At 51.6% G+C, this 26,395-nt stretch overlaps 1 protein-coding gene across 4 annotated transcripts in view; it reads left to right on the top strand.

Moving 5' to 3' along the window:
- MST1R (macrophage stimulating 1 receptor) overlaps positions 1–26,395 on the top strand; it is a 49,834-nt gene that overhangs the window by 17,525 nt on the left and 5,914 nt on the right. For 2 of the 4 annotated variants that reach the window (XM_059716149.1, XM_014598287.3), the window contains exons 3-15: positions 15,881–16,048; positions 16,663–16,785; positions 17,187–17,357; positions 18,465–18,643; positions 19,946–20,123; positions 20,477–20,622; positions 21,093–21,254; positions 21,865–21,958; positions 22,631–22,858; positions 23,326–23,472; positions 24,625–24,781; positions 25,270–25,365; positions 25,816–26,031. In XM_059716149.1, the coding sequence (XP_059572132.1) occupies positions 15,881–16,048; positions 16,663–16,785; positions 17,187–17,357; positions 18,465–18,643; positions 19,946–20,123; positions 20,477–20,622; positions 21,093–21,254; positions 21,865–21,958; positions 22,631–22,858; positions 23,326–23,472; positions 24,625–24,781; positions 25,270–25,365; positions 25,816–26,031 (2,065 nt within the window). The remainder of the gene's footprint in view (positions 1–15,880; positions 16,049–16,662; positions 16,786–17,186; positions 17,358–18,464; positions 18,644–19,945; positions 20,124–20,476; positions 20,623–21,092; positions 21,255–21,864; positions 21,959–22,630; positions 22,859–23,325; positions 23,473–24,624; positions 24,782–25,269; positions 25,366–25,815; positions 26,032–26,395) is intronic. The other 2 variants (XM_059716150.1, XM_059716151.1) reach the window with 2 other exon arrangements.

The following is a 26,395-nucleotide window of genomic DNA, read 5'->3' as shown; positions in this document are numbered from 1 at the left end:
CCCATGGAGCCAGATCTGCAGCCGGCCATGTGAAAGCAGTGCATGGCAGCATGGGGTGGTGGATGGCGGTGGCAGACACTGAATGCAAGAAATGGGGTTCCTTGTTTCAGGAACTAATCCCCCATTTATTACATTGTTCCCATGGGAAAATCGGTTCTGAGTTACGATGTTTCAACTTAAGACCTTGTTTTCAGGAACCAACTGTGTCATAAGTCCAAGGACTGCCTGTATCTGTCCCCACTTTTCCCTTGCAATAAACCCTGTTATGGTTGAATGTTGTTTGTAAGTGGGGAAGTTTGTTCACTTTAGAACCCCAGTTAAAATGTATTTTCCCAGGTTTCTGGGTAGGGATTTCAGCCACATTTAAAAAGTTGGTGTTAATCCCTATATCTGAACCCAGCCCCATTACTCCTGTCCATCATCTGGCAACGTTACCCCATCTCACCCCTTCCCCATGCGCCCCACCCCCTGGCTCCTCTACCTCCTTTACCCCTTTTCCCTCAATCTTCACTCACCCTGCCCCCACTCACTTGTTTACCTGCCTGTTCCCAGCTATAAATCAAGGGCCAGAGTCCTGAATGATAGCTAGTGCACTTGGGAGTGATGCCTACTAGCATACTGCAGATTAGTGGTGCTGTCTCAGATGAACATCCAGAAGTTAATTCAACTCAAGATAGATAGTCTAGCCTAAAGATAATCCTGACCTGAAGTGACATAACTTTAAAACACCTAAAGGACACTTAGTGCTAGTTAATGAGTCTTAATGTAAGTGCTCTTAACATGGTCTAATTGTATTGTATAATACAAGGGGGGACAGGAGAGCTAGTTCTCCAGGTTGTAACAGACCTCTGGATAGTAGTCCATGCCCCATCCCTGACTTGACACAAGTTACCTCATTTGCCTGTGCCAACCCTCAGTGTTTGATGGTGGTGCTCTCCATCTTCACAGGGAACTTCTGTGTAGAGCAGTGCTTCTCAAACTATCTGATGTGGCAGACCAGCAATTTTTTTTCCAGTGGGCCAGGGACCAGTGCCCGGTTCAGCCGGTGGCAGCAACTGCGTGTAACAGCACTACACAAATGCGTGACTGGCTGTTTCTTTCTCTTTCCTCACCTCGCACGACATAACGTCACCTGAAGTGTTGGAATGTACGAACTGTGGCGCTATGACATGTCAATGTTATGCTTCTAAAAATATATTTCTTTCTTTCCTGGCAACTTGCTGCAGACCAGCGAATATATTTCTTTCTTTCCTGGCAACTCACTGCGGACCAGCGACTGGTGGCTCGCGGACCGGCACTGGTCCGCAGACCACTACTTTGAGAAGCACTGGTTTAGAGGGCCAGGGCAACCAGCCTATGGGTAGGAAAGGCTTCTGGACGGTTGGGAATGCGCAGCTGGGGTTTGTCACACAACCTAAGTAAATATTCCCCTCCCCAGCTGCTTGCCAAGAGGCCTCTTGCTTCCATGAGCTCTAGCTGCAGAGGGGAATGGTTGTCCTGGGTGAAGAGTAAGCTGCGGAAGGAAGCAGGAGAGGGAAGGCTCCTTGGCTGTTTGTCCCGTTCGCTTCCTTCTGTGCTTGTAATTTGGTCAGCAACCATAGCAGTGGAAAGGTTGCTCTTAAGGTGGAGGCTGAGCAGCTGCTTACCCCTCTGGCCGGGTGGGTCGTGTACATTGCCCTTCCTGTGCCAGGTGAGCACAGGGTGCCATGCCCTTGATCTGCAGAACAGGCACATGCGTGGCCTTATGTCACAGCTGCAGTAACAGCTTGGAGTTACTGTAGGCTGGTTCTGGAGGGGAGATCTGGCCTGCAGCATTGCTCCAACTGATCAGCAGCTGGTTCAGCTGTTTCCCTCAGCATGCATGTCAGAGTCTGGGAGGGAGGGGGTGCAGTGCTTGCCTCAGCTTTGAGGGTGAGAAGTGCATTCGGAGCCCTAAATGAGACAGGAGTGGGGGGTGTTGACAGTTCCTTAGGAGGGATACAGTGTCAGATTTTCACTTTGCTCCTCCCCATTCCTTTCTCCTGACAGTCATCCGGCCTGTGGGAGCTTGAGGCACTCCAGCAGTGCAGCTGCTATCTGCCTGTGGGTTGGGCAAGGCTACTGGGCTGCTTTTGGGCCCCAGGTCAGATTGTTCTGGGGAGGGGACAAGAGACTTTCTGCAATCTTCTTCCCCACTCACCAAATTTCCTGCCCCCCACTGCCACCTCAGCCTCTCCTGCTGCTGCCTGCTGGGGATAATGGAAATCATGAGTAACTCACTCCACTTTATCCAGAGGTCTCAAATGAATTACAAAAGAGATCAGCTAAGTTGTCCATTTCTTACTTATAGGGAAACTGAGACACATGCAAGGAAGCAGTTTCCCTAAGACCATCTGGCTACTCTGTAGCCAAGCTTGAAACAGACTCTCATTCTTCTGGGTCCTGGACCATGTTGTGCTCAAGGGAGCATACTGCCTCTCCCCTGCAGTAATTCTTGTCTTTTCCTGGCCTAGCTGAGTCTGGGGGCAGGCTTCCCCCTACTCGAGTACAGTGGCTGGCATGGGTGAGGGCACATGCTAGCTGGGTGTGCTGTCCTAAACAGGCAGCAGTAAACTAATGCTACCTGGGGCAGCAGCCAGCCCTTTAACCCAGGGTTGCTCAAACCCAGGCCCACAGGCCAACTGCAGCCTGCGGAGCCTTGGAATCTGGCCCTTGGTTCTCCCCATGCATTGGGAAATTTGGCAGCGGGGCAGTAGGGTTAGTACTGCCATGTCTCCCCACTGCCAAAATCCCAAACCCTGTGAGGTGGGTCAGAGCTAGGCCATGACCCTCCCCCAGCACAACCAGATTGGAGTGTGCCCTTCCTCCACCCAGCCTGGTTGGGCCTGGGCTACATCCCCTCCCCCTGTGCACCTGGTTCGGGGGCCTGCCACCTCCCCCCCTGCTCCCCCCTCCACCCAGGCTTGACACATGTACCTTTCCCTCTACCCAGCCAGGTTGGGGCTGGGCATGTGCCCCGGCTCCCCCCCGGGCCCCAAGAGGCTGGATCTGGTGAGGTCACAGCTCCTTCCCCATGCTGGGCCTCATTGGGTCTGGACCAAGCCCCTATTCACTATGTGACTGGATTGGAGCTGAGCTGTCCCCCTCTCCACTCTGCACTACTGGATGAGGCCCTGCCAAATCCAGCTTGTGGAGGGTTTGGGCAGTACCCAACAAGCCCACTGGCCAAAGAGATTGGGCACTGCCCATCCAGCCACTGCTTTAGCCCACCCTAGCTCCCTGCCTGCCCCACAGAGTACTGGAAGGAGGCTAGATAACTAGCGTCTGGAACAGAAGGGTCTCAAGGGCCTGTCCTGGACCAAATCTGCAACCTGTGGCAGCTTATACATATGTAAGCACTGAGTTTGGTGGCAGAGGACTTTGCCTGACTTGCATGTTTCCACTGGTGTGCTGGAAGGTGTAGGTAGGGGCTAAGTCAGTCCTGCCAAAGATGAATGTGCTTTGAGAGAGCTGGCTGATCATTTAAAGGCACAGAACCCCATCTACGTAGCTGCCACGCCAACATGGGATTCCTAGTGCAATATTTCAGGGTGGGGTGCTGGTGACGCTTTTAGCTAGGAGCTCTGAGCAGTCTGACTGTTTGAGAGCATGGCTTAACTTTCACGTGTTGTAGTGGGGTGAGGGGTCAGCAGCCTAGGACATGGCTATTACAGGAACTGGTGATAGAGCTATTATTAAAGTTGTCAGATACTACAAATGAAACTTACAGGAAATGAAAACACAGACAAACAACTAGGAAGGAGTATACAAGTATTGCTCAGGCATGCAGGGATGAAATCAGGAACTCCAAAGCTCAATTGGAGTTGCAGCTAGCAAGGGATGTCAAGAATAAGAAGAAGGGTTTCTATAAGTATGGCAGCAAAAAGAGGAAGACATGGGAAAATGTGGGTCCCTTACTGAATGGGGGAGGCAGCCTAGTGACAGATGATGAGGAAAAGGCTGAAATACTCAATGCCTTTTTTACCTTGGTCTTAACAGGCAAGGTCAGCCGCCAGACTGCTGCACCAGGCAGCACAGGTTTTGGAGGCAGTGAGCAGCCAACAGTGGTGAAAGAACAGGTTAGGGACTACTTAGAAAAGCTGGATGTGTATAAGTCCATGGGGCTGGATGCAGTGCACCTTCAGGTGTTGAGGGAGTTGTCCAATGTGATTGCAGAGCCGCTGGCCTTCATCTTTGAAAACTCATGGTGGTCGGGAGAGGTCCCAGGCGACTGGAAAAGGGCAAATATAGCGCTCATCTTTACGAAAAGGAAGGAGGAGGATTTGGGGAACTACAGATCATGCAGCATTACCTCAGTCCCTGGAAAAATCATGGAGCAGGTCCTCAGTAAATCTATTTCTGAACACTTGGAGAAGAAGATGGTTTGTATCAGTCAGCATGGATTCACCAAGGGCAAGTCATGTCTGACCAACTTGATTGCCTTCGAGTTAAGATGACTCACTCTGTGGATGAAGGAAGAGCATTGGACGTGATATACCTTGGGTTAGCAAGGCTTTTGATCCAGTCCCCCACAACATTCTCGCAAGCAAGCTAAGGAAGTTTGGTTTGAATGAATGGTCTGTAAGGTGGATAGAAAACTGGCTGGATCATTGGGCTCAAGGGGTAGTAATCAATGGCTCAGTATCTAGTTGGAAGCTAGTCTCTAGTGGAGTGCCCCAGGTGTCAGTCCTGGGGCCAGTTTTATTCAGTATCTTCATCAATAACCTGGAAGATGGGATGGAGTGCACTGCCAGCAAATTTGCGGATGACACCAAGCTTGGGGGAGTAGTAGATATGCTGGGGAGTAGAGCTAGGATTCAGAGAGATATCAACAAATTGGAGGATCAGACCAAAAGAAATCTCATGAGGTTCAACAAGGACAAGTGCATGTTCCTGCACTTAGGACAGAACAATCCCATGCACTGTACAGGCTGGGGACCAACAGGCTAAGTAGCAGCTCTGCAGGAAAGGACTTGGGGGTTACAGTGGACAGTTAGCTGAATATGAGCCAACAGTGTGTCCTTGTGAACAAGGCTAATGTCATACTGGACTGCATTAGTAGGAGCATTGCCAACAGATCAAGAGAAGTGATTCTTCCCCTCTATTCAGCACTGGTGAGGCAACATCTGGAGTACTGTGTTCAGTTTTGGGCCCCACACTACAGAAGGGACATGGACAAATCAGAGAGAGTTCAGCAGAGGGCAACAAAAATGGTGAGGGGGCTGGAGGACATGACATGAAAAGAGGCTGGGGGAACTAGACTTATTAAGTTTGGAGAAGAGAAGATTGAGAGGAGATTTAATAGCAACCTTCCACTACCTGAAGGGTGGTTCCAAAAAGGATGGAGCTAGACTGTTCTCAGTGATGGCAGATGATAGAAGAAGGAGCAACGGTCTCAAGTTGCAGTAAGGGAAGTTTAGGTTAGATATTAGGAAAAACTTTCTCACAAGAAGTGTAGTAAAGCATTGGAGCAGGTTACCCGGAGAGGTTGTGAAACCTCCATTTTCGGAGGTTTTTAAGACCCAGCTAGACAAAGCTTTGGCTAGGATGATCTAGTTGGGGCTGGTCCTGTTTTGAGCAGAGGGTTGGACTAGATGACTTCCTGAAGTCCCTTCCAACCCTAATTTTCTCTGATTTTGTGATTCCCATTGTTTACATCTTTGCCAGACATCAAATGTTTGGGCTGAAGTGTGCTCTGCCTGGTTGCTGTCCTATGCAGAACGTTTTTGGAAAATATGTGATTCAGGTGTTTCTGAGAATGAGGCGCAGGGAAAACACATTGTTTCTCTCACATTAAATAACATTGTAATGATGTTTTCTTTGAAAAACTTTAGTATCCCCAATGTGTCAAAGCGGGGTTTTAAAGTCTGCAGAAAGTGGTCTCTTTGTGGGGGATGGACTTTTACCAACACTCCCCCCCAAAATTGACCCAAATAGAGACTAGTTTGATTTTTCAACTCTGAAGACTCCATCCTGACTCGGCATGCTTCATCCCTTACCAGATTCTGGTGCTGGTCAAACTACTCAGGAGCCATCTCCACAGAACAGGTGAGCATGCTGTACTCCATGGCTGAAGTAGGATGTACCTTGTCCTAGGTGTTTCTAGTCAGGCCAGGCATCATCACTGAAAGCAGGAACTTGTCCTCTTTGCTTTCTGCATAAGATCCTCCAGTTTGTGCCCTCCCTTCTCCTCTCCTCCACCCAGCAGTGTGGAAGAGGAAGTCATCTCACTGAACTTTAACACAGTTCTACATATAAAGGCGAATTACACACGGTGCCCTGAGAAGAGCCAGCCATGTGAGTTCCAGTGACATGAGTGCCTTTGTGCAATAACGGCCCTGTCCTCTGTTCACACCCTCTGCAGTGCTTGCCCAAGTGCAACTCTGGCAACCACTCTCTCTTCCTGTAACAGGGCACAGAGCATAACTATTTTCAGATGTGCAGAGGAAACCTTGCCCATCACCAGACCCTGACACTGCATGTAGTGTGACTGACTTTCAGCACCTCTTGGCCCAGGGCAGGGCTGTGAAATGTCCAAGGTAATTAGGATGTAGAGGGAACATTTAACTTCTTGCTGAGAGCAGAAATCCTGCTCTGTTTCTATTTAGGGTCAGCTGGTATTGGGGTGGGGGAAGAGAAGCAGAGCAGGATTGTGAGGCTGTGGTGGAAGGCACAGCTCTATTTTCATGGACTGTCCCCTTTTGTATGGACTGATGGTTCAGTTCCTGCCCAGGTTCCCTGGTAGAGGAAAGGGGTGGTTTGGAATGGATCTGAGGCTGGGTGTCCAGACCCAAATGTTGAAGACAGTGGCATAAGGAATTCTCTCCTTCCTTCATTTTAAAACCTGAAAGCTCTTTCTGACGGAGGAAGTGGAAATCCTTCAAGACTCTGCATCTCTGGTTTGCTGGGAGCAGGCAGGAAGAAAACCTCCACTACCAGCAGGCTGCTGTTTCTCAGTCCAACTTCATCTGTCTTTCCTTTTTCCACTCCTAAGAATAGATCATTCTCAGCCCCTGCAGTCATCATGAAGTCAGTTGTAATTCCCCTGCCTTGCTTCCGGAATCAGAAAAATAATTTACTGCACTGTGTGGTTTCAACTTGAAACTGTTTCCAGACAACTGGACTGGCCTGTTTCACAAGAGCACTGGCTTGAACTCAGGCTATCCAGGCTGGCCTGTTTACAGTCACTGGCTCCTCCCCTTCTGCAGCAGCTGGCTCTGACTGTGCTGTGCTGCCTGCTCCTGCTGCTTGGGGAAGTGGTGTGTAGGGAACCCAGGAGCAAATGGCGCCTTGCATATGCCAGGGGAAAACGTGCCCAGACTCCACTACAAGGGGGAAGAGCAAGTGGCAACTTGCTCAGCCAACAGAATGCCCTGGTGGACATGTTACCTCATTGTCATTAGAAGCACCCATTGGCTGATTTTTTTAGAATGAAGGCCAAAAGTGCCTTTGCTTCCTACTGGCCCATTTCTGTGTGTCATGTTAGAGGTACAAGGCTTAAAGCACAATGCGGTGGCTCCTGTTGTCAACTCCGCTTGCATCCTCAGACCTGCTGAGGGACGAAGGGAGAGCCCACACCACATCCTGGGCACCCCTGTGATCACCTGCCCTGAGGTATTCCTTGCCCACCTGCTTCCACTAGCATGCACCAGACCCAGAAATCGGGAGGTAAGGCTACCTCCACTGTCGCTCTCAAACACAGCAGAGACAGAGAGATCCAGAGCAGCCTGTGGGGAGGCTACTGGGGCAGTCTCACCCCAGCTCTTCCAGGCTTGGTACTTTTACCTGGATCACAGGTGAATTGGTAGGTTGGCTACTGATAAAAGAGGCAAGAGACAAGCCAGCAGAAGCACCTTTTACTACTTACACTCCTAAACACAAGAACAAACACCGCAAAGTCTGTCCTGCTATCCATGATGGCGCAACATAGATTCTTACCTACATCATCTCTGGGGAGACTAGAGAGGAGGAAGAGGGTATCATGCAGACTAACAGCAGGTCTTGGATTTGCTGAGTTTTCTAAATTTCCCTTCAGGTTATACCCTATATTTCTAGATGGCTTTTTCTAACATTCTAATAAATGTTCTTTGATTGGTTTTATTTAAATTTCTTTGTTGCACTGAAACTTTGGGGACTGGACTGAACTGGCTCTCTTATAGACTTGGGAGGTGTCAGTCAGTTGGGATTTATGTCCTTGAGAAAGTTACAGTTTTGGAAGAAAGGGTTTCTTGACAGGATGATGTACTTCTGCTGTCAAAGATCATTTATTCTCTGCTGCTGAAAGACTGATACCTCAGTGGCTCTTTTTTTTTTTTTTTTAAGTCTACAAAGGCAAATCTTACCTTTCCAATTATTCTGTTCATACAACTGTATGGTTTTTATGTGGCTGAAGGTTAAGGTTACTAAAAAAGAATGTGGGGTAGGAAAGCAGATAAAGCAATTCCAGTGTGGAGGAGCAATCCATCAGCAGTCTGTCATTGTACAGTATTATTTGGCATCATTTATTTTTGGAGAATGCAACTCATTTCTTAAATAGAAGTTTTGGTGTGAAATTAAGTTTGGGATAATAATGCCCTGCTGATGAATTGGTGTAATCTCTTCAAGGCATCTTGTGCCATGAGCTAGTTCTACTTAATTCCCAAGGTATGGGCTAGGCAAGAGTAGAGTTTGGAGACTGTTTCCCCTTCTCTCTCTGCATGTCATGGTCCACGCATTGCTTTTCTTTGGGAGTCCCTGACTGCCATGGAGTGTTGAATTTTGCATGCGGCATACGTCAAGGTCTGCACTGCCTGCTGGAGACCTGCACCATAGCAATCCCATGTACAGCATGTCACATGTTCATAGATTTCATAGACATTTGGGCTGGAAGGGACCCCAGAGGATCATCGAGTCCAGCCCACTGCCCCAGGGGCAGGAAGTCAGCAGGGATCATCAAAGCCTTGTATAACATTAGTTTTGCATCTCTCCAGCTGTGGGCTCTGGACTCAGCATTAAGCATGTAAAGGAGACAGGGTGAACTTATGATTAGTGCATATGACTGGTGGTCAGGACACTTGGGTTCTAGTTCCAGCTCTGCCACCAGCTCATTCCTTGGTTTTAATCAGGGCATAGTTCCTGCCCTGCCTCAGTTTTCCCACTGAAAACCCTTGCCATTGTGAGCTGAAAGCTTCTTGGGGCTGAGGCGATGTGCTGTATGGGAGCTGCTCTGTTGTTATAGATGGGGGAACAAGCCTCTCCCCTAGTGCTGTGCTTTCACGCAGGCCCCAGGCCCTGTGTTCCTTCATCTCCTGATGTCTTTCAGTTTGCAAGTTGTTCTCCTTCATTCTCTCCCACAGCCTTTCTCTTGCTGGCATACTGTCTGCTCCATCACAGCCCTTCCTTGGCTGGGGTACTCCCACACCCTGCTGAGCTGTTTGTCCAGTATGCAGGGGATCCAGAACCTAGTTTCGTGAGCTGCTTCTCTGGCCACCTGAATGGGGGCCTACTGGCTCAAGACAGTGGGAAAACTTCTGCTGCTACCTCCCTCTGCCATGCACTGCCACACATTCTCACCTCTGCCCCCTGACACCACCAGAGCTGGTAATTCCATGACTGTGGCACCACCACCCAAGCAAAGGCACTGTCTAACAAGCCAGGGCACTGGTGTTGTTCCAGCAGTCAGGGACTCTGAAGCAACAACCCACACTGCATCTGCTGCAAGAAAAGATTCTTTCCAGTGTCTCCTATCTGTGGCTTAGAAGGCCTGTCTGTGCCAGGACTCAATCCCTGCACTCATCCCTCCCTCCTGCTCGGCAGTCCTCACAAGGGGACTTGGACAGTTTGCAACTTCTTTTCTGGGTGGGTGGGTGGTGAATCAGAACCCTCTAGTCTTGCCGAGCCCAGGGTCCCTCAGGTATGTTACCAAAACCCCAGTACTGTTTTGTCTTTAGAGAGCTGGTCTTAGATCAGGACTTTTTTGCAAGTTTAAATACACATTAAGGGACAGTTACAAGTTCCTTAATGATTATCCTTTTTCATAGATTAATAGATTCATAGATGTTAGGGTCGGAAGGGACCTCAATAGATCATCGAGTCCGACCCCTGCATAGGCAGGAAAGAGTGCTGGGTCTAGATGACCCCAGCTAGATGCTCATCTAACCTCCTCTTGAAGACCCCCAGGGTAGGGGAGAGCACCACCTCCCTTGGGAGCCCGTTCCAGACCTTGGCCACTCTAACTGTGAAGAAGTTCTTCCTAATGTCTAGTCTAAATCTGCTCTCTGCTAGCTTGTGGCCATTATTTATTGTAACCCCCAGGGGTGCCTTGGTGAATAAAACCTCACCAATTCCCTTTTGTGCCCCCGTGATGAACTTATAGGCAGCCACAAGGTCGCCTCTCAACCTTCTCTTGCAGAGGCTGAAGAGGTCCAGTTTCTCTAGTCTCTCCTCATAGGGCTTGGCCTGCAAGCCCTTAACCATACGAGTAGCCCTTCTCTGGACCCTCTCCAGGTTATCCACATCCCTCTTGAAGTGCGGCGCCCAGAATTGCACGCAGTACTCCAACTGCGGTCTGACCAGCACCCGATAGAGGGGAAGTATCACCTCTTTGGATCTATTCGTCATGCATCTGCTGATGCACAATAAAGTGCCATTGGCTTTTCTGATGGCTTCGTCACACTGCTGACTCATGTTCATCTTGGAGTCCACTAGGACTCCAAGATCCCTTTCCGCTTCCATGCCAACCAGCAGGTGATTTCCTAGGCAGTAGGTATGCTGGACATTTTTCCTCCCTAGGTGCAGCACTTTGCATTTCTCCTTGTTAAACTGCATTCTGTTGTTTTCCGCCTATATGTCCAACCTGTCCAGGTCTGTTTGCAGCTGTTCCCTGCCCTCCAGCACATCCACTTCTCCCCATAGCTTTGTGTCATCTGCAAACTTGGACAGAGTACACTTCACTCCCTCGTCCAAGTCGCTGATGAAGACATTAAAGAGTATTGGTCCAAGGACCGAGCCCTGCGGGACCCCACTGCCCACACCCTTCCAGGTTGAAACCGACCCATCCACCATGACTCTCTGGGTGCGACCCTCTAGCCAATTCACCACCCACCGGGCTGTGTAGTCATCCACGTCACAGCCTCTTAACTTGTTCACTAGTATGGGGTGGGATACCGTATTGAAGGCCTTCCTGAAGTCTAAGTATACGACATCCACCCCTCCTCCTGTGTCCAGGTGTTTTGTAACCTGGTCATAAAAAGAGACTAGATTAGTCAGGCATGATCTACCTGCTACGAACCTGTGCTGGTTTCCCCTCAGCATAATTTGTCCTGCCGGGCTCTCGCATATGTGAGCCTTGATAATTTTTTCAAAGACTTTGCCAAGAATGGAGGTGAGGCTGACTGGCCTATAGTTGCCCGGGTCCTCCTTCCTCCCCTTCTTGAAAATGGGGACCACATTGGCCCTTTTCCAGTCCTCCAGGACTTGCCCCATGCGCCATGAGCATTCATATATTCCCGCCAGTGGCTCTGCAATGATGTCGGCCAGTACCTTCAGCACCCTCGGATGGAGCTCATCCGGGCCTGCCGACTTAAAGGCATCCAGTTCTTCCAAGTGACTCTGCACCATCTCAGGGTCTACACATGGAAGTCTGGCACCTTGCTGCTGCCTCTCTACAATCCCAGTGAGAGACTTGTCTTGCCCCTCTCTTAGGAACACTGAGGCAAAGAACTCGTTGGGGAGTTCAGCCTTGTCCCCCCTGTCCTTCACCAATTGCTTCTGCCCATTTAGCAGGGGTCCTATTCCTCCCTGGGCCTTCCTTTTACTCCCTATATATCTAAAGAACAATTTCTTGTTGTCCTTTACTTGGGATGCGATCCTCAGCTCCATGGTAGCTTTGGCCCGTCTAACTGCCTCCCTACAAGCGCGAGCAGAGGAGGTATATTCATCTTTGGTGATCTCTCCCTGTTTCCACTTGTTATGTGCTCCCCTTTTGGCCCATAGGCTGCCCTGGATTTCTCTGGTCAGCCAAGGAAGCCTCCTGGCCCCTTTCCCTCTTTTTTCTCACATCGGGATCGTCTCCCTTTGTGCCCGAAGGATCATTTCCTTAAGGCACAGCCACCCTTCTTGGGCTCCCATCACTTCAAAACTCCTACTCTGCAGTGCATCCTTGACTAATCACCTGAGTTCATTGAAATCAGCTTTCCTAAAGTCTAGCACTTTCACCCTACTAGTTACCTTACCCACTCGACGTCTTATGTTGAATTCTATTATTTGGTGATCACTGTCCCCCAGTTGGCTACCGATCTGTAGGTCCCCTACCATGTCATCCCCCATTGCCAATACCAGATCCAGTAAGGCATTCCCTCTAGTGGGACCGTGTACCTCCTGTGTCAGGTGGAGGTCCTGTACACAGGTTAGAAACCTGCATGAACGGTGGGACTTTGCCGTCTGCGTCTCCCAGCAGATGTCTGGGTAGTTTAGGTCCCTCATGACTACCGCCTCTTTAGCTTTTATGGTCTCCGAGAGCTGTCTCAGGAGCCCCAAATCTAGTACTTCCCCTTGGTGTGGAGGTCTGTAGCAGACCCCTACCACCAAATCCCTTTCTCCTTGCCCCCCATGTAACCTAACCCACAATCCTTTTACTTCCTCATCCTTTGATTCTGTCTTGATGAGGGTCGATGTATATTGCTCATTGACATTTTTGTACACCAAATGAAGGTACAGTTACATTTCCCAATGATCCTTCATTCCCTCTTAGCAGGTAAGGTACTGCTAGCACCCAAGTCAGATAAAGAGGTAAGAGACAGGTCTATAAGAGATGTATAGGCAATGGAAGGAGGGAGCAGCCACCAAGGAGGAATATATCTCCCTGGCACGCTATTGCAGGGAATCAGTTAGACAGGCCAAGGTGGGGCTTGAGCTCAGTCTGGCTTCAACAATCAAGGATAATAAAAAGTCCTTCTTCAGGTATATAGTGGGCAAAAGGAAAGCTCAGAGCAACATAGGGCCACTGCAGGACAAATCAGGACAGTTAGTGGTTGACGCGTGGAAAAAAGCAGAGCTCTTTAATGAGTTCTTTGCTTCAGTATTTCTATGTACCGACCAAGCCAATTCCCCCACCTCAATCATTGATGGGTGTCCACATGGCACCAGTCCACCTACGGTTAGTTCTGAAATAGTTAAGGAGCTCCTGGAGGAGCTGGTGGGTACAAGTCAGCAGGCCCGGATGACCTCCATCCATGGCTGCTGAAAGAATTGGCCAGTGTCATAGCTGAGCTGCTGTCACAGCTGTTCGAGCACTCGTGGTGCTCCAGCCAGGTCCCTGAGGACCGGAGAAGTGCCAATGTGGTGCCCACTTTCAAGAAAGGGAGAATGGATGAGCCATGTAACTTTAGACCAGTCAGTCTTACCTCTATTCCTGGGAAAATGCTAGAGAAAATAATCAAAGAACACATTTGTGCAGGCCCAGCAGGGGAAAGGATGCTGAGGGGAAACCAGCACAGGTTTGTCACAGGTAGATCCTGGTTGACAAAGCTTGTAGCCTTCTATGACCAGGTCACACACTGCCTGGATGCAGGAGCCGAGGCTGATGTCATCTTCCTGGACTTTAAGAAGGCCTTTGACATAGTTTTGCACCCTATCCTCACTGGGAAGCTAGCAGACTGTGGAGTGGATGCCTACATGGTCAGGTGGGTGGCCAACTGGCTTAGGGACCACACCCAGAGGGTGGTGGTGGATGGTTCCTTCTTGGCCTGGAGGGAGGTGGGCAGTGGAATCCCGCAGGGTTCGGTCCTCGGACCGATATTATTCAATATCTTCATCAGCGATTTGGACAAGGGTGTGGAAAGCACCCTCACCAAGTTCGCTGATGATACCAAGTTATGGGGCAAAGTTAGTACACCGGAGGGCAGGGAGCAGATTCAGGCTGACCTGGACAGGTTGGATCAATGGGCAGAGAGAAATAGGATGCAATTTAATAAAGATAAATGTAAGGTACTCCAACTGGGAAGGAGGAACCCCCAGCACACCTATAGGTTGGGGAGTGTCCTTTTCAGCAGCTCAGAGGCAGAGAGGGATCTTGGAGTCATAATTGACTCCAAGCTGAACATGAGCCAGCAGTGTAACGAGGCCATCAACAAGGCCAATCTCATCTTGTTGTGCATTAGCAGGTGCATGACTAATAGAACAAAGGAGGTGATGCTCCCCCTCTATGCGGCACTGGTCAGACCACAGTTGGAGTACTGTGTCCAGTTTTGAGTGCCACACTTCAAGAGGGATGCAGGGAATCTCGAGAGGGTCCAGAGGAGGGCCACTCGCATGATTAGTGGCCTTCATGATAGACCCTATGGGGGGAGGTTGAGAGAGCTGAATCTCTTCAGCCTTCACAAAAGATGGCTGAGGGGAGATCTTGTGGCCGCCTATAAATTTATTAGGGGAGGTCAATGGGGAATAGGGGAAGCGCTGTTTACTAAGGCGCCCCAGGGAGTGACTAGGAATAATGGGTGTAAACTAGTTGAGAGTGGATTTAGGTTAGATATTAGAAAGAAATTTTTCACAGTAAGGGTGGCCAGGATCTGGAATGGGCTTCCAAGAGAGGTGGTGCTATCACCTAGCTTGGAGGTCTTCAAGAGGAGGCTTTATAGTCACCTGGCTGGGGTCATCTGACCTCGGTCCTCTTTCCTGCCAGGGGCAGGGGGTTGGATACGATGATCCTTTGTGGTCCCTTCCGACTCTACAATCTATGAATCTATGAAATCCAACCCGTTACTGATTACACCCCAAAGTATAAGAATAAGCACTTGTCTATATGCCCATCTAGCTTCCTGCAACAGCACAATACAGATTTTTACCTATACCAGCTGGGGGAGATGCAGGAGGAAGGAGGACACATTAGCTTCTGAACACATGCTTCTAGGTGGAACATGGGATGTGTGGAGTTGAAGGGTGCTGAAAGGATTGTGCAGTTGATGGGCAACAGAAGCTTGGCGGATCCCTGGGGTTGTTTGAGAAAGCTGTCAAATGTACTGTGGAGTCTAGGGTTGATTTTCAGTGGCTGGAGTTGTACTGGGTTGGTGAGTGTTTCACGTGTGTGGTGTCAGGTGTATCTGGAGTATTTGGCTGACGGACTGGAGTGATGAGTGGTGCATAAAGGATGTATGGTGTAGAGCAGTGCTTCTCAAAATGGTGGTCCGCATACCAGTGCCGGTCCGTGAGCCACCAGTCGCCAGTCTGCAGCGAGTTGCCAAGACAGAAAGAAATATATTCGCCGGTCCACAGCGAGTTGCCAGGAAAGAAAGAAATATATTTTCAGAAGCATAACACTGATATGTCATAGCGCCACAGTCCGTACATTCCAACACTCCAGGTGATGTCACGTCGTGCGAGGTGAGGAAAGAGAAAGAAACAGCCGGTCGCGCATTTGTGTAGCGCTGTTACATGCAGTTGCTGCCACCAGCTGAACCGGGCATCGGTCCCCAGCCCACTGGAAAAAAAATTGCTGGTCCACCACATCAGATAGTTTGAGAAGCACTGGGGTAGAGGATGGTGTAGGGGGTTGGGGTTGCTAGAGGGTTAGTTTGTGTGTGAAAGGAAGGTGTGTTGAGTAGCAGGTAGGGGCTATATGAGGCTAACTAGAGTAGTTGGGAGTGCTGGGGGCCAGCACTGGGTTCCTGTCACTAGCTGCTCTTGTCCTGTAGAACCTGCAGAGGGAACTGGAGGGGAGACAGATTGTGAAAGTTTGCAGGGCGGGGATCATAGTTGCTCCTGGTTGCAGTGGGGCATAGCTATATCTTTCACTAGGCAGCCAGATGAGGTTCTTAGTGGGGTGCCAGGGGCATGCCTTGTGTTCTCCCCAATGACTAGAGTTAGTTTCTGATATGATTGCTCCTAGGTGGACTCCAGCTGCTGGAACAAGCCCACCCAGATTGCCACAGCCCTCTACAAGGTAGACCTCTTCAATGGGCACATGGCTAGAGTCCTTCTGACATCCATCTTTGTGACCGCCATTGGGGATGTGACCGTGGCCCACCTGGGCACATCAGAGGGGCGCATCATGCAGGTGAGCTCCACAGCCTCTGAGCTTCATGGCCAGACCTGCGTCCAGACTACTTCAGGCAAAGGGGGACAGTTCCTAGTACTGAGTACTGATGCCAACATCAGCAGGACTGTCACAGGGTGACATTCAACCCATGAGACAAAACTGGTATCTGGAGTTAGTGCCAGGCACTAATCAGGTAGACCTGACCAGGACTTTGGGACTTTGATTTGTCTGGTGGGTATGATGGGCTTGCTAAGGTGACTGGACACTAGGTCAAAGTGGGAAGTGAGTTGGCAGGGGATGTGCAAATACCTCCACCCCCTGCCAGCCCTGTGCCCTCTCAGTAGGACCCAGATTGTTCCTTTGCTTCAAGGAGCTCAAGGTACTAAGTATCAAACTCTGCTCCTGGATTCATAGCATCCTGCAGGGAGGAGGTTAGATCACAGTGCTAGGCAGGAAGAGTCATGAATCCCTTTCAGTGCCCCCTGGTCTGGCTGCAGACTTGGCAAAGGTGCCTTATCCCTGCTGGTGCAGCTTAGACCTACAGTGGGGCAGGATCGGCTGTTCACCAACTCCACAGTGTTAGCCCAGGGCCTGCTCTCCTCAGCCCTGACTGCTGCAATTACTTCCCCCAGGTGGTGCTTCAGAGATCCAGCTCCTACCCTGTCATCTTGACCAACTTCTCCCTGGGGGCGTTGCCAGTTCTGCGTGAAGCTGGCTTGCTGGGGAACTCCCTTTTCTTCGTCACAGGCAACAAGGTGAGGATGAGTTGCTTTAACCTTGGCCTTGCTGGGCTGGGTGCTCTCCAGGGGGGCTCCACTCTCATAGGCCTCTAAGGACATTCTGTTATTGGCCAAAAAATCCTTGAATCTTAACGAGCTTAGAACCTACAGATGCCTCTGCCTGTGACTTGACTTCTCACCATGGGCTCCAGGATGGCAGAGCAGGAAGGGACCAATGCCAGCAGCATCAGTGCCTTCTGGAACTTATCTAGTTTTTTCTGGCCTTTTTGTGGCTGTCAAGACTGGTGTTATGCCTGTGTCTTTTCCTGGCCAAGCTCTCCTAGGGGTGGGAGGGCAGTGTGTGGAGAATGCCCAGGGCTGCCTGCAAGTTCTGCACCAGCCCCTCTCTGCTAACACCCTCCTTTCTGTATCCCAAGGTGTCACGTGTGAACATTACTGGCCCAGGCTGCCAGCACTTCCTGACTTGCCAGCGGTGCCTGCAGGCAGAACGGTTCATGCGCTGTGGCTGGTGTGGGGGCTCATGCACACGGCAGGAGGACTGCACAGCAGCCTGGAGCCAGGAGAGCTGCTCCCCTGTCCTCAAAGATGTAGGTCTCAAGGGTCTTCTCATGCCCTCTGCACCCCAGCAAACATACCTGATGTGCTGCCCTATTTCACAGCCCGCTCTTAGCCTCCTGGGGCAATTGGTTTCTATTCTAGCTTTCTTTGCTTAACGAGTGTTTTGATTTCCTCATGTGCTTGGAAGGTGAGGCAGAGATGACTGCCCCTGCCAATGCCCACATGTCCACAACATGGCTGCCAGAAACCAGATCAGGCCCTGGAATCCCCTCTCAACTGAACACTAGGGCTGTGCAAAATGGCAACGTTTCGTTTCGATTTCAGCTTCACTGTTTCGAAGGGACAGTGTTTCGTTTCACTGTTTTGAAACATTGTTCCATTTTGAGCTCCACAGTCCTGGGACCCTGCCTCTGACAGATGGGTAAGAAATATAAGAATGCTCCTGGCAGATAGATGCTCTGCCTTCCTATGGTGGGCCTCAGCCTGGTCATAATCAAGGCGAGTGTTTGGCTTCAGCCCACAAGTAGGAGTTTTTCTGTCCCTCCATAAATTTTGCTATTCGTTTTTTTTACCCACACTAACATCTTGGTCCTGTTGCATTTTGCCAAGTTCTTCCCATCCTGTAGCAAAGAGTTCCACTAGCTAATCACTGCTGTGTGAGAAAGTTTTCCCTTATCAACGTGATTAACTGTTTCCTTGTTTGCATGTGTGGAGGCAGGGTGAACTAGTGCCCCAATCTCTCCTTTCTAGACCATCCCCTTGATATGGTAATAGTCTCAAATCTTTTAATGTCTTCATGAGAGAACTTTTCCAGACCTCTAGTTGTTTACCTCATAGCAGCAAAAATTCCAGCTCCATCCATGGGCTTGCAACTCCACTTTGGAGCCACAATTGTCTCTGGATGCTTAAGGCAGTGGTTTTTGTCTAAATCTAGGCTTTCAGGCCATACAGCCTCCCTCCTTCAAAATCTTTAGCAGCCTGAACCTATCAGGACAGAGATGTGCAATAGCAGAGCAAAGAATAACAGCCCCTAGGCCAGTAAGCATGCCTAAAAGTCATGGGGAAATGTGTATGGGACAACAACCCTGTGGTAGTGCTGGGAAAGTGACATTTTCATTCTCTCTCCCTCAACTCAGTTCCACCCCCGAAGTGCCCCATTTCAGGGCAAGACCAAGGTGACGCTTTGTGGATTGGGCTTCCAGTCATCCTCACTCTTCACGGCCTCTGTGGGCTCCCACATCACTGACATCACCTATCAGGTGACAGTGGGACACAGGAACTGCACTGTGCTGCCTGAGGAAAGCCTGAACAACAGGTGAGGAGTGTGCAGGACCTGGAGTGTCTGCTAAGGTTGTCACCTTTAATCTCTCCCACTGGCTGAGAGGCTACTCTGTCTAAACCTTGCAGATGGCTTCTGCCATGGCCAGCTGCCATTTGAGAGTTGGGAGGGATGGACAGTTCAGCTGAAGGCAAAGGCAGGGGCAAGACCCCATTTAGTTGGTGAGGAGGAAGCTCCTGGACTTAGCCAAGGACTGGCTGTGGCTTTCCAACTCCCAGCCAGACCCAAAAGGGCTCCTTTGCTGAGAAGTGACCCCTGGCCCCTGCTCTGTGCCTGGCATGCTGTGTCCTTGGTGCTACTTCATGTCCTCATGTGAGGTCACTAGCAGCACACTGCATTGCAACAGCCCCTGCTCTGCTGTAATGTTGCAAAGCGGGTATGTTCTTCTGGGTGCTGGCTACAGAGGCTGGCAGGTTTCCTAGATACCACAACTTGTGCCAGGTTCATTCCCTAGTACAGGGGTGGGAGCCAGTCATCTTCCTCAGCCAAAGAGCAAAGCAGCCTCATATTTTTCACCTCCTATGACATGGGCTCCTGAGCTGTTGTCCCTCTGTCTGTACCACACAAGTGCTGGGCATGATTAACAGTATCAGTGAATGCTGACTAAAACTGAGGAGAACTGGCAGAGCTCTAGGGGGAGCCTGTGGCCAGGATGGTGGGGGATGTGAATCAGCTTAGAAAAACCCCAGCAATACTGTGTATGTGGATTCCAGGCTTTGGTTAGCAGGGGGCTATAGGCTAGGACTGAGCAGTACCAGCAGAGCTGTGGGGGGAAGTATACCACAGTCTTGCTTAAATTGTGCCTTACTCCTGCCAGATTATCAACCTTCCATCTTTTTGAGCATTGCTCAGCACAGAGCCAGGCCATCCTGTTGCATTTGGGGTTGTTTTTTTAGTGGGGGGGGGGGCACTCTGACATGCTGAGCTCTGTTCTTCATGAGGGTCTCCCAGCATCTCCAAGAGATCTTGCTGCTTCCTTGCAGGGCTGGCAGGGAGGGGAGGTCTGATTCCTCCTGTGACTGACTCCACAGGAAGCTGGAATTAGGTGTTGGTATTTGTCTCATGGGACCCCTCAGAGAAGGGCAGGGACAGTTACAAGGGGAAGTTTGTGGCCCCTTGGGAAAGAAAGGTAGAGGGGGAGGGAGTCAGCAGAGTGGGGCAGTCAGTTGTATGTCCCTTTCTGCCTCCCTCCCACTTGAGTAAGGCCAGGGGAATCTGTTCCCAAGCACAGCTTGCTGCGGAGCCTGCATAGCTTGGCACTATCTTGCTGTCTTGCAGGCCCCGCTTGTTGCCCCTCTGGCAGGACTTCACAGACGTCTTGGTCTGCAAGCTGGAACCGTCAGAGCCGCAACAGCGGGCAGTATCTGTTGAGGTAATGCTTACCATCCTGGAGCCAATGAGGATGCGTCCCTTCTACGTCAGTGGCTCCTCAACCCTTGGAGGCTTTTCCTTTGTGGTACGTCCTGAGCTGCTCTGTACTCTGCCTACCCACTCCTGCCACCCAGCCTCAATCCCAAGGAAAATCCCTCCATCCTCCCCAATTGTCCCCCCCAAGTCCACACCCTCTCTCCTACAGGGGGCTGTGGCTGTTTGTTCTGTAGATGCATCCATTCTCTGCATGCCCCACCCTAGGTGACCTTGGGAGTGGTCAGCTGGGCTTCACAGGTGATGTCTTCTGCCTGGCTTCTGAGAGCAGGGGCCCCAGAGAGGCTGGTGGGTGACATTCCAGTGGTCCCTTCCTGTGATGTCCCACTGGGGTGCTTTGCTCTCATCCAATAGGCAAGCACTGCCTTATCCTCTTGTCCACAGGAGCCCAATGTCACTTCCATCCACCCCACATTCGGCCCGGTGGCTGGCGGCACCCAGGTCTCTATCCAGGGCAGGAATCTCACCGTGGGAAGCAGCCGGAGGGTGACAGTCAGTGGAGTGGAATGCCCTCTGCTGGGGGAGGACAGGTACAAGTGTTGTCTCCAGCGTTGGGACTGTCTTCCTCTAGCCCAGGGGTTGGATCTGTGCTGATTCCAGCAGGGAGTGGACCCCATCAGGTCTGATGGCCTGGATGTACCATGGATGGAGGTTGTTGGGTCGCTCTAGCAGGCTAGCATCCATCTTACACAACTCACTGGCCTTGCCCAAGTCCTTTGACAGTATGGGGGTTTATGAGCCCCCACCGCCTCCTTCCTAACCAGAGGGTTGCTGCAACACAAGCTATGATATGTTTAGAGCAGGCAGGTGATGAAATGGGGCTTGCTGCCAACTGCACTGCACCTACTCCAGAGTTCTGTGTCCCCAGCTTCTACTGCAGAGCTATGCATGTTGCCAGACTCAAGAGCTTCAGGGGTCCTGGCCTTGGGGGAGGGGCTGGCTCTGCTGGGCTGCTGTGCAGCTCAGTGTCTGTTCAGGTCTCGTTGTTCTCTGTCCCCAGCCAAGAAGGTAGGATGATCTCCTGCACCACCCCTGCCAGCAGGAACCTGAGTACAGCCTCTGTGGCCCTATGGATAGACGAGGCACCGTTCCCTGTCCTGCAGCCCTTCATATACCGCCCGGACCCCATCATCCACAGCATCTCCCCAAACTGCAGCTTTGAGTGAGTGTGCCTGGGTGCAGACTGTACTATGCTGCCCCTCTAACACCAGCCAGGCTTGGCAGGAACCACAGAGCTGCCACTGCTCTGAGTCCAGCAAGCCAGCTCATTTCATCATGTTAGAGCCAGGGTAGAAGAATCTCTTGGTGTCACCCTATAAGACAGTGGTTCCTAACCTTTTTTTGCCATGACCTGCTACTGGGAGCAGGGTGTGGTGGCCTGGTGGTTGGGGTGGGGGTGCTCCCGGCATGCAACACAGCTTGTCCTTTGTGTGTGGTGCCTCTGGCATTGCCACCGCGACCCTCATTTGGGTTGCAACCCGAGGTTGGGAACCACTACTGTAAGACCTGGGGTCACTGTAGTCCTTGCTTCCAGTGGCAGTACCTACCTATTGGACCCCAGCCCTCACCACAAGGAGTTTGTCCACAGGGGTTTGGGCAGGATCCATAATTCCCTGTATGCAGGTCCTGCCCTCGCTTCCTCGAGTGTCAGCCCAGCCCTGCCAGGCTGCCTTGGCGTGGATGCCCTCTCAACTGGAGCCCAGGCTGAGTGCTTTTTGTGTCTGGGAGATATTTGCCCAGGTCTTGTGACAGTGACTTTTGCCCTTTTGCAGGGGTTCCAACCTCACCATCACTGGCACCCACCTGGATTCCGTGTATTACGCCAAGATCCAGTTTGATAGTAGCAGCATGAAAACACAGGCCAGAGTGAGTACCTGGGGTGGCTCCTCTTGGCTCAGGGCACGTGTCAGAATTTGGTACCAGTGGATCCTAGGGACGATTAGCTAGTCACTTGCTGGGGTGGGGAATCATGCTGAGCTGGCAGGGAAGAGAATGGCCCCAGGTGGGCAGGAATGGGTGAGAATCCACTGCACCTTCACCTAATGCTGCCAGAGCATTGCCTTGCTAACCTGCCCTTGTTGTTTCAGTTGTGGGCTCCCCACTCCCAACCCAGCTCAGCCAGTGTCCCTCACTCCAGACCCACAGCCCCTGGTGCCACACTCCAGTATGCTTTGCCCAGATCCTGCTAAGTTATGGACCCATGTGTACTAGGAACTTGGTTGAGAACTCGAACTCATTCCACTAGTCCCCTCAGCTGTACAAGCCTGGCACATTAACATGGTGCATCTGTACCCAGCTCCCTGCAGAGACAGACCCAAGATCACCAGAGCCCAGGGTTGGGTCCAGAGTACATAAACAGCTGAAAGCAGTGCAGGAGTCCTTGGCCTGTTTCTGATGTTCTGGTGCCTCAGAAGGCCAGCAGTTCTTCTGTGGTCAGTATGTTTGATCAGCATCCAGGGGCCCCTTCCTCTGGCTGTAATCTGTGTTCTGGGCTTGGGGTGCCCACAAGCCCTCACCTCCGTACTCTATTTCCTGCAGCTGTGCCAGGGATCACACTCTGCCAAGAGCCTGGTGTGCCAGAGCCCAACCTACACCTTTGAGAACAAGAGGGAGAGTGCCCAGGGCAACCTGACTGTGCTGCTGGATGGCACCCCTGGACACAGGGTCTTCCACCTCCGCTACTACCCTGCACCTATGGTCCACCCCTGCGAGCATGATGACAGGACATGCCGGCTGAAACCAGGCGATGATGAAATTGAGATACATGTATGGCATGTGGCCAGGAAATTGCAGGGTCCAGAGCATGGGGTGGTGGCTGCTGCAGAACTAAGGGGCTGGACCCTGAAGGGTGGAGGCACAAGTCCAGGGGTGGGCAATTATTTTGGGCGGAGGGCCGCTTACTGAGTTTTGGCAAGCCATCAAGGGCCACATGACAGGCAGCAAGGGGCAGATAAATATTAATTTTCTACATTTTTAGGGGCCCTGTGGGCCGGACAGAATGGCCTAGAGGTCCACATCTGGCCTATGGGCCACATTTTGCCCACCCCTGCACTAGTCAGAGTGAAAGCACCAGAGGTGGGGCAGAAAGGGAAGGGGCTGAGCTGCTGAGTTTGGGCTAGGTGGAGGGAGGCCCTGAGGAGAAGCTAGGGTGCTCAGGCTGTGAGCAGGGAGGCCTTGATTAGGAACTGGGGTGCCAGTCCTCTGCGCCTCCTAACCCGAGTCTGTCTGTGCAGCATACTGGGCTGGACATGCTGGTAGAGTGCATGAGCATCACCATGATGGTGGCGGGCAGGGACTGCAACACTAACGTGCTGAAGAATGAAGTGTCCTGCAGGATCCCCAAGGATATGAGTATCCCCATGGATGGGGCTCCTGTGAAGGTAGAGAGGGGAGAAAGGGGGGCGGGATCAAGTCTGGCCACCCTGTCTTAGATGTGTGCTCTGGCACAGGCACTTCCTTGCTGGCACTGGCTTCAGCCCCTCTGTTCTGTCATGGCTCCGAGACCTTGGCATGTCAGGACTGTAGCAGTCCTGCATGGCCTAGCACAGGGATGTCCAACTCATGTCCAGTGGCCCATGGGCCTCATGCAGCCCTCAAGGGGTTGACTTGCCCAGTTGCTGCTCCTCCAACACCTCCTGCTGCTGCTGCCAGCATCTCCAGTTTCCCCTCCCTCCTCTAGCTTCTGCTTCCTGGTCACTGGAGATGGTGCAGCACAGCCTATGCACTGAGGAAGCCCATGCAGCCCATGTGCCAAGGGAGCAAGTACCCACCATGTGCCCCTCTGTGTCAGGGGGCCCACATCACATGTGGCTCAAGGGTCTGCAGCCACACAGCGCATGGCCCTCAGCCATTCAGAAGTTGAACAGCCCTGACTTTGCTTTCCCACCCTGCCCTGGCTCTTTGCCACACCCCTAACAATCCTGATGCTGTTGGCCAGGGCTGGAAGGGCTCTTGAGGGTTCTTTGAGCTCTTGCATGCGGGTTTTTGGTTTCTTATTACCTTTGTTAGCTCAGTGGTTACTGGGAGGATGGAACAGTTGCCAGACCTCAGCATGGGGCCTCAGGAAGGACCAGGACAGGAGGCATTGACATGTAGCATATGTGTTCTGAGGAGCAGTGACATATAACCCTGTTGTGCCAGAAGTGTCCCCCAGGAGCCAGATAATGTGTCCTGCTCCCTCAGGCCTTAGAAGATGGCTTGGCAGGTTTCTGGACCATGCCCCTTTCTGCCACATTCACTGGCTGGGTCATGGCAGCTTCAGGAAGATTGACTGGGGAATCTCACCTTCTTTGTGGAAGGCCTGTGCCCCTGGTACCTAGGTTATCTACTTAATTCATAGCAAGACAATGAGTACCTTTGGGCACAAAGCCCCTGGCTGGCTGGCAGTCCCAGAATAGCCTCAGCTGTGGGTGCCTAGCTTGTTAATATGTGGATGGACAGCATGGGTATATATGGATATGTGGGGTGGTTCACCTGATCTTGCAGCAAGACCCATGAACCTCTAAGAGTGACCTCCAATCTTCCCTTCCCAGATCTGCATAAATGGAGCCTGCACAGACCTGGGCTGGGTGGTGAAAACTCCCTCTCTGGATGCTGTGACAGGCATTGTGGTGGGTGCTCTAGTGACCTTCCTGCTCTGCTGTGTCCTGGTGTTCCTGCTCCTGAAATGGAAACAGAAGAAGAAAAGGGGTACTTAATTCCATGACTTTCCCACAAGATAGCTGGTCCCGCAGCACAGTCCCCATGGGCATCACGGGACATCTTTCCAGTGCCTGCCCCCTCGCAGTATCTGCCTTATAGGTGCACAGTTGGGCATCTCCACATAGAACATGCATGGGTGAATGGGAATGCCCCAGCACCCAGGTTGGGAGGAGTGCCTCCTAGCACTACAAGCCCTCTGGCCCCCACAGTACTGCTGTTCTTTGCCAGTACTTCCAGGCACTGGTGCTGAGCTGGATAGGAGCTGGTTTGGCACAGCAGTGTTGTTCCCCCAACCTGCATTTACTTTCCAACTGTATGCTTACCTCTCCAGGCAGAGGAAGAATAAGCAGTGCCCATGGCACATGGGGAAGGGGGGGTTGTGCTCTAGCAGAAGTGGGGTAAGTCCAAACTGCTTATGGGGCAGGGGCTGCCTGCGAGTGAGAGCAGCTTCCCAGTGCTTCATTCTGGGTCTGCAGGGACAGACAATCTGGAGATGCTTGCGGCTGCCAACGGGAATGCGCCCAGTGTCACCACCATGCACCCCTTTGCCAGGGACTACCGGGAATTGCAGGGTAAGGGCAGGGGCACTACAGACAGAGGGCCAGTATTGCCTGTCTGTGAGCTGTCTGCTGGGTACTGTTACTGATGTCCTGGGGAGGGGTCTCTGCAGTGACTGTGCCTGGCTCCTCATCCAGTGACCCATCACTCCCTCCCCCATGCTCAGGCAGGGGACCTTCCTTGATTTCACACTTCAGAGAGCTGGAGACTTCCTGCCCACTGGTACCCAGTACTGCCACCCAGGGAGTGCCGATATCCATTTTCTTGGCTGTCAGGCATTGTGGGACAGACACTGTGGTGGTACCCTGATGGTGAGGGGGGATCCAGTTTCCTTCCCTCTCCCTTGCTATCCAAGATCTGAGAGCAGCCAGGTTCCACAGTGCCAGATAGGTGTGTGAAGCAGGGCAAAGGGAAGGGGGTGTGGGGCTTTGTTGATGTATCCCTGACTGCCTCTTTTCTGGTAGTGGTGCCCTCAACTACACACCCCCACAGCAGTGCTGCCAGGGCACGGTTCCATGGTGCCTCCTTCACAGCTATCAACGATGGTTTGGTTGTGCCACTCATGAGGGTGCCATCCTGTTGCATTGAGAACCTCCGCCCAGAGCTGCTTGAGGAGGTAAAGGACATTCTTATCCCTGAGGAGCGACTGGTTACCCACCGGGACCGTGTCATTGGCAAAGGTGAGCACCAGATGAGGGCTGGGCACTGACATAGCCCCAAGGTAAGTCTTGAAGGACTCTTACTTTTACTTTTACCAGTGTCCCTGGGGCATCTGGTTTACCTGCCTTTTGTGAAGAGGACAATGCTGCCCTTCTTTGATAGTAGCTCAGCACTTCCCTTACCTATTTGTCACAGCCATGGACCTCGGGGTAGCTGTCCCTTTCTGGCTGCCCCTTGAATGTGAGTGGCACTGGGCCATGACCTAGTTTGTGAGAGGAGAGAACAAAAGTGACCAGGCCTGGCTATGCTCAGGCTTCCTGCTGGCCTGCAACAGCCCTGGGCCTCTTGTGGGAGGAGTGGACAGTGGCTCATGCTGCTGTTTAC

The sequence above is a fragment of the Alligator mississippiensis genome, chromosome 12 (genome assembly GCF_030867095.1).
Source record: "Alligator mississippiensis isolate rAllMis1 chromosome 12, rAllMis1, whole genome shotgun sequence".
NCBI lineage: Eukaryota > Metazoa > Chordata > Crocodylia > Alligatoridae > Alligator > Alligator mississippiensis.
This window is presented reverse-complemented; position numbering and strand designations above follow the sequence as displayed.